The 7,100-nt window shown below is 39.7% G+C and overlaps 1 protein-coding gene across 2 annotated transcripts in view; it reads right to left on the bottom strand.

Annotated features, from left to right (window-relative positions):
- NSD1 (nuclear receptor binding SET domain protein 1) overlaps positions 1–7,100 on the bottom strand; it is a 197,182-nt gene that overhangs the window by 15,444 nt on the left and 174,638 nt on the right. For both annotated transcript variants that reach the window (XM_006884391.1, XM_006884390.1), the window contains one exon: positions 3,828–3,940. In XM_006884391.1, the coding sequence (XP_006884453.1) occupies positions 3,828–3,940 (113 nt within the window). The remainder of the gene's footprint in view (positions 1–3,827; positions 3,941–7,100) is intronic.

Genomic DNA, 7,100 nt, shown 5'->3' with positions numbered 1-7,100 from the left:
AAAAAAAGATGGTAAAAAAAAAGGTAGGTGAAAGGGTAGCAGGTTTAAACCCACTAAGAGATACACTGACAGACAAGCCTAGTGATCTGCATCGCTGAGGTCTCTGCCTTAAAAACTCAGGGAGTTGCACACAACAGTTTGCAATGAGGCCAAAATGACAAGAAATACTGAAAACTAGAGTGCAAATCTGGGGTAGTAATACCAAATGGTGCTATGATCATCAATATAGCAAAGATCCTATAAATACTAGCAAGAATGCAAAGGGGGGAAATAAATAGCTCAAGACTGATTTGTGCACTATGAGAATGACTAACCTGCAACTTGATTATTACATACGTGGAAAGAAGTCAACTTTGAGCTTTCAAATATATACAAATGCAACTTGTGCTGACCATATAAGATTTGAACCTTGCCCTATCCTGCTCCATCCTCACAATCTGTTAGGCTCAAGCTCATTGTATTTTCACTGTGTCAATTCCTCTTGCTGAGGCTATTTCTCTTTTTCTGTGACTCTGCACTTTTCCCAGCATGACGTTTCTCTCCAAAGACTGTATCCTGAGAACAGGACCAAAGAAATTTTCACCATTCTTGCTTCTGCAGAGCACTCTAGTGCAAATATTTTAGTGATTTCCCCCCCCCCGCCCGTGATAAATCTAGTCCATTCTGACTTGTTTTTGTGTACTGTCAGAATCAACCCATAGCTGACACTTTAGTGGGTTTTAGAAAAGGCAGTTAATTGTTCAGGAGAGAGATGTTTTTTCTCCCACTGAGCAGTTGGTAAATTTGAACCAGTAGCCTTTGGGATTATACTACTGCGTCTTACACTAGGGAATCAGTTGTTAGGTCCTGTCAAGCATGACTGAGAGCAACTGTATAAATTAAAGATGTGAACCTTGTCCTATCCAGTGCCATCTTCATGATCTTTGACATATGACATATTTAAGTCCATTGCTACAGTCACTGTGTTGAAGACTTTCATTTCCTTTTCTGTCCTTTACCTTTCCAAACATGATAGCCTTTTCCAAAGAAAAGGCTCTTCCAGCAACACACCCAAAGGATGTGAGACAAAGCTTTGCCATCCTGGCTTCTAAGGAGCACTCTGGCTAAACCATTTGGCAATCCATTGGATATTCAGTACATCACAGTTCAAAGTCATCAGTTTTTCTTTTGTCATTCTCATTTACTGTCTAGTATATGATGAACAGCAAATGATTAGAAAGACCATCAATTTAATCAGGTGCACTTTAGTCCTCAAACTGACACCACTGCTTCTCAATCATTTGGAGATACATATACTACAGACTTTCCCACTGCAATGTGTCTACTGATCTCCTGATTGTTGGTACCAAGTATATTGATTGTGAACACAAGAAAGATGAAGAGGTTGACATTTTCAATTATTTCTCCAGCTATTTTGACATTGTCTATCAGTCCAGTGGATCTTCTGCAGCAGTTCAAGTCTTCCTCACTTTGAGCAAGCTAGGTTATATTATCTGAATAAAGAAGGTTATTGATGAATCTTCCTCCAATCATGCTGTTACATTCTTCTTAGAGATCAGCTTCTTGAATAATTTGCTTGGCATATAGACTCCATAGATATGGTAGAAGGATACAACCCTGACGCACAACCTTCTTAATTTTAAAGCATGTAGTGTTCCTTTCAGTAGAAGAATGGGTAATCTCCTCCTGTGCAATTAACTGCCTCTGAAAACCCGCTGGAGAGTCAGCAATGGGTCAGTTCCAACTTGACAGTACACAGTATTCCATTGCTCTGTTCGCACAACAGCTTCTTGGTCTAGGTTTCACGTGAGCACAGTTAAGTGGAATTACTGGGTCAACTTTCTGAGAAAGCGCCATACCACCTTCCACAGTGGCTGCACCATTTTACTCTCCCACAAAAAGTGAATAAGGGTTCCAGTTTCTCCACAACCTAGCCAACATTTGTTGTTTGCTGTTCTGTTCAATTTTGCTATTCTTACTGGGGTGAGATAATATCTCATAGTTGTTTTGATTTGCATCTCTCTTAGAGCTAGGCATTTTGAACATTTCTTCATGTGCTTGTCAGCCATCTGAATGTCGTCTTTGGTGAAGTGTCTGTTCATCTCGTGTGCCCATTTTTCAATTGGATTATTTACTTTATCTTATCGTGGTGTGACATATTGAATTTATTTCAGATCTTTCAGCTTGAGAGTTCTCTTTTTATTCTCCAATTCTAGGTCTTTACATATTCTGTTTTAATAGTTTGCTTTGTCTTCTCAAGATCCTATTTGAAATCTTCTGTCCATCTTTTACTTCAAAGGATCTTTTACTTCCAAAAGGATGTCAGAAGAAACCCTGAAAACTGCACTAGAGCCATCAAAAAGCCAAAACAAAGGGAAGGCCACCAGATCGCCAGTGAATCTAAAATAAAAATGTTAATTAAAATTTTGTATTTCCATCCTCTAAAACCTCAACTTTTACATATTAATAGAATTTTATTATTTGTCTAGTATTCTCTAACAACAAAACCTACAACCAATTTGTGGAAATATATTTATCATCTTAGAAATACTTCATCATAATAAATAATAAATAAAAAAATATCAAGCCACACAAGTGCATCTTGGTTGCATCTTCAGTTGATTTCTGAGTTCAAAAATTGGTAGAAATAATCTATTTCCTCTTCTCTGGCTCCGGTTATTGGTGTATATATTTGAACGACAGTGGTATTAACAGGTCTTCCTTGTATTCATATGAGTTTTATCCTGATGCTCACAACATTGTATTTAAAGACAGATCTAGAAATGGTCTATTTAACCATAAAACTTTTAAAACGGTCTCTTTAGATGTGACCTCATTTTTCCTCACATTCTCATTTCTGATGTAGAAGGTCATATGACTGACTTGACTCCAAACATCCCATGCCAGTCTCATTTTGCCAGTTCCTAGTACGTCAATATACATGTATTCTATTTCTTAACAAAATCCAATTTTCCTACATTTATACTTTTCACATCTGACAATAGTCACAATAATTGAGCATAATTCTCCCCATTCCTCTACCATCACAAAACCGCTACTACTTAAAAATATGAAATGAATTCTTGGTTCATGGACTATAGTTTGCCAACTTTTGCTCTAGATTCTCTTTCTAAAAACAGGTTTCATTTTATAAAAGGCAAGAGGGTAAATGCACTTTAAATATTGTGATTAGGTCATTCAAGAAGTAGCATATTCAACAAGTAGGATAAATATGGTTAATATAGACTACAATGGCTATTCTGAATATAATGGATATTCTGAATAAACTTGCTGGGGGCTGAAATCCAGAAATATATGTAGTTAACTTTTCTCTTTTTTTAACACCAAGGCCTATTAAACTTTAGGTATTGATATTATCTATTCTTAGAAATAAGAATTTATAATATATTTATCTTTCTTGAGTTTTAGCCTGAGAGGTCTTGCAAAGGGCAAGAAAAGTCAAGTTATAAAAACTTTCTATTTTCTAGCTATCATATAGTTCTTTAGACGTTTTCATAACCCTACACTATTAATCATCAATTATTCCAAACTCTGTTAAACAATTATAAAACAGTAAGAAAATGGAAGACTGTGTGGAATCATTAAATAGTTAAAACATCACTTTTCTTATGGCATTGACTGAACTACTGCATCATCTTTCAAGGATACTGGCGATTTTAATAACTGTAACATTCAGTAAATAAGAAAAGACATAATTAAATCTGATTTGGGGACATAGCAAAAGAGATGGTGGTGAAACGAATTAGTACAATCTCAAGACAGCAAAGTGTCCTCTGGAATTAGAGGCTCCTCAGTCCTTTGCTCACCTTTATGTGTTTGTAAGGAGGTGGCTTCTTGTCATTTTTGCGGTCTTCCTGCAGCTGCCTTAGCTCCTTTTGGGCTTTTAGCTCCTCAAATCTTGCTGCAGCTTCCTGAAGAGCTAAGAAAATACATAGTACAAAGTCACATCAAAACCTCTTCTGGGAACTGTTAACTGTCCTCATCTCCTACATAAAGTTAATAAAAATTTAGACAAAAAAGCAACAAACATTACAGGAAAAGATAGAGTAGATAAATAACAATTCCAGGTAGATTGTAACTCCCAGTATTCTTAGGCTGGTTTCTTCAAAGAAGCAAAACCAGTTGAATATGTATGTGGTGGTGTAGCCTGTAGGGTGTTGTATTACTGAATGAAATCAATTGAAACCTGAAACCATAAAGAGTGAAATAAATGAAAATGGAGGTTGATGGTCTCTGGTTCAGCCAAAAGAAGAGGTGGTAAGTAGGATCCAGACCAAGTTTTAAAAAAATAAGATAAATAAAAATCAAGAAAGCCTTGCTAAACTTCTGTATGGATAATTGATACGGATTGTTGCTGTTGTTGTAGTTATGTGCCGTCAAGTCGTTTGCGACTCATAGCGACCCTATGTACAACAGCCCTAAACCCTGCTCTATCCTGGGGCAATCGCACTGCCTCTGACACACCCATCCCAATTACTCCATTCACTGAATCAGTCCATCTCAGAGGGTCTTACACTTTGCGCCATCTCTCCACCCTCCCAAGCATGATGTCCCTTTACAAGGACCTGTCCCTCCTTGCAACATGTCCAAAGTATGTCAGACGAAGCCCCAGAATCCTTGCCTCCAAGGAGTAGCCTGCTTTAACCCCCTCAAGGATGAATCTGTTTGTTTTCTTGGCAGTCCATGATACATTCAATACTCTTCTCCAGCACCACAGCTCAAAGGCATCCATTCTCCTTCTGTCCTCCCTAGTCATCGCCCAACTCTCTGGTGCATAACAAGTGACTGCAAAGACCATGGCCTGTATGAGGCGCACCTTAGTCTCCAGAGAGACACCGTTGCTCTTGAGTACTTTAGAGAGGTCCCTAACAGCAGACTTTCCCATCGCAATATGCTTTTTGATTTCCTGACAGCTGGTGCTAAGAGTGTTGACCGTGAAGCAAACTGAAGCTGTGAACAATCTCAATCTCTTTTCCATCCATCCTGATGCTACTAATTGGTCCAGTGGTGAGAATCTTTGTTTTCTTGACATTGAGCCTCAGTGCATACTGAAGGCTGCAGTCTTTGACCCTCCACAGCAAGTGCATGAGGTCCCCCTCAGTTTCAGCAAGCAGGTTGTGTCATCTGCATAACGCAGATTGTTAATAGATCTTCCACCAATCCTGACGCCACAGTTCTCATAGAGTCCAGCCTCCCGGATAATCTGCTCTGCATACAGGTTGAAAAGGTATGGAGACAGGACACATCCCTGGCGTACACCCTTCCCAATTTTGAACCATGCAGTGTTACCCTGCTCTGTTCTGACAACTGCCTCTTGGTCCAAGCATAGGTTTCGCATTAGCACAATTAAATGTTCTGGGATTCCCATTCTTCTCAGAGTCAATTGGCCCAGATAATAGAGAAGCGACTCCTGCTGAAAGCTTCTGTCACACTACAGGTACAGAGACAAAATCAGTTGGGAGGTGCTGAGGGCACACGGAGAGCACGCCGCTGAGCAGAACGGGATACTATACTCTCAATTGAATTACCAGGCAAGTGTATTCTCTTCCTTGGTTAAATGAGTACTAGGAACTCTCTATGAGGCTACAGGTGCCAAGTGAGAAATCAAAGGCATGGTTACAGAAAGGGAGACAATGTGCATTTGAGTTACTTCCTTATTTGACTTGATTCTTGCTTTCTTTTGTTCAAAGACTCACTTAAAAGAAGTGAGTATAGCAGCTAATCAAAAGGAGGAATGAGACATCTCCAAAATGCAAAGGGGCTTACCAGGTATTGTGCCTGATTTTTAATTTATCGCTTTTAGACATAATTTAATTTAATTTTATTTTATTATTTTTGTGTGCGTGTACCGTCAAATCAGATCTGACTGGTACAGGAGGAGATTGCCCCTCCTTCCCCGGCAGAGCATCTGGTGGATTCGATCCGTGCACCTCTGGGATTGTAGTTGCAGCTTCTTGCCACTAGGCCACCAGAGCTCCCTTAATTTAATTTTTTTTAAGCTAAAATACCTCAATATGTCTATGTACTCTAGCTCTGAAACTTATCCTATCTTGAACAAGTTTCATCATCTTTGATAGATATAACCCCATTTCTCTAGTCACTGAATCAATCCATCTGGTCCTGGGTCTTCCTCTCCTGTGCTGTCCCTCCACCCTTCCAAGTATAATGTCCTTCTCCAAGGACTGGTCCCTCCTGGCCACATGCTCAAAGTATGTGAGATGGAGACTAAAAATCTCTGTTTCCAAGGAGTAGCCTGGCTTCACCCTCTCCAGAAAAATCCTGTTTGTTTTCTTAGCAGTCCACACTATGTTTAACGCTCTTCTCCAAAACCACAGTTCAAAGGCATCCGGGAGGCTGGGCTCCATGAGGAGAACTGTGGCATCAAGATTGGTGGAAGATCTATTAACAATCTGCATTATGCAGATGACACAACCTGCTTGCTGAAAATGAGGAGGACCTCATGCACTTGCTGTGGAGGGTCAAGGACTGCAGCCTTCAGTATGGACTGAGGGTCAAGGTTAAAGATTCTCACCACTGGACCAATTGGTAGCATCAGGATGGATGGAAAAGAGATTGAGATTGTTCACAGATGATGATGTCCGAACCAAGCTGAGCAAGGAAGGGATGAAGAGAAGTGTCTGTGAGGTGGGTGGTGATGCTCTGGGAGCAGGAATGTAAGCCAGGCAGTCACTAGACTGGGGCTGATCATGACACAAACTGCTTTCAAAGTTTCTGAAATCCAGAGACTAGTCTTAGGGAAACTTTAGGAAGCCCCTTCTCTCTTTCATGGGACTGTGGGATCTGAGTTGGGCCCAGAGTTGTGGAGATAAAAAGGGAGCATTTGAGAGGGATTATGGATTGTATCAGATCCAGAAGTGGTGGGTTCCATTCCAGAACTAGCTTGGGCAACTATCTGAGTGATTTGCTTAACATTGTCAAACCACCCATCCACTTAATTATCTACCTACCAGTTCATCTCTTTGTTCATCCATTAACCAGCTAGTCAGCCATTGATCTGTATTTATAGGTACATTCTTTTATTGATCTGTATTTAGAAATCCATTATTTTACCTATTTTT

The sequence above is a fragment of the Elephantulus edwardii genome, unplaced genomic scaffold (assembly GCF_000299155.1).
Source record: "Elephantulus edwardii isolate Elephantulus edwardi_28Jun2011 unplaced genomic scaffold, EleEdw1.0 scaffold00033, whole genome shotgun sequence".
NCBI lineage: Eukaryota > Metazoa > Chordata > Mammalia > Macroscelidea > Macroscelididae > Elephantulus > Elephantulus edwardii.
This window is presented reverse-complemented; position numbering and strand designations above follow the sequence as displayed.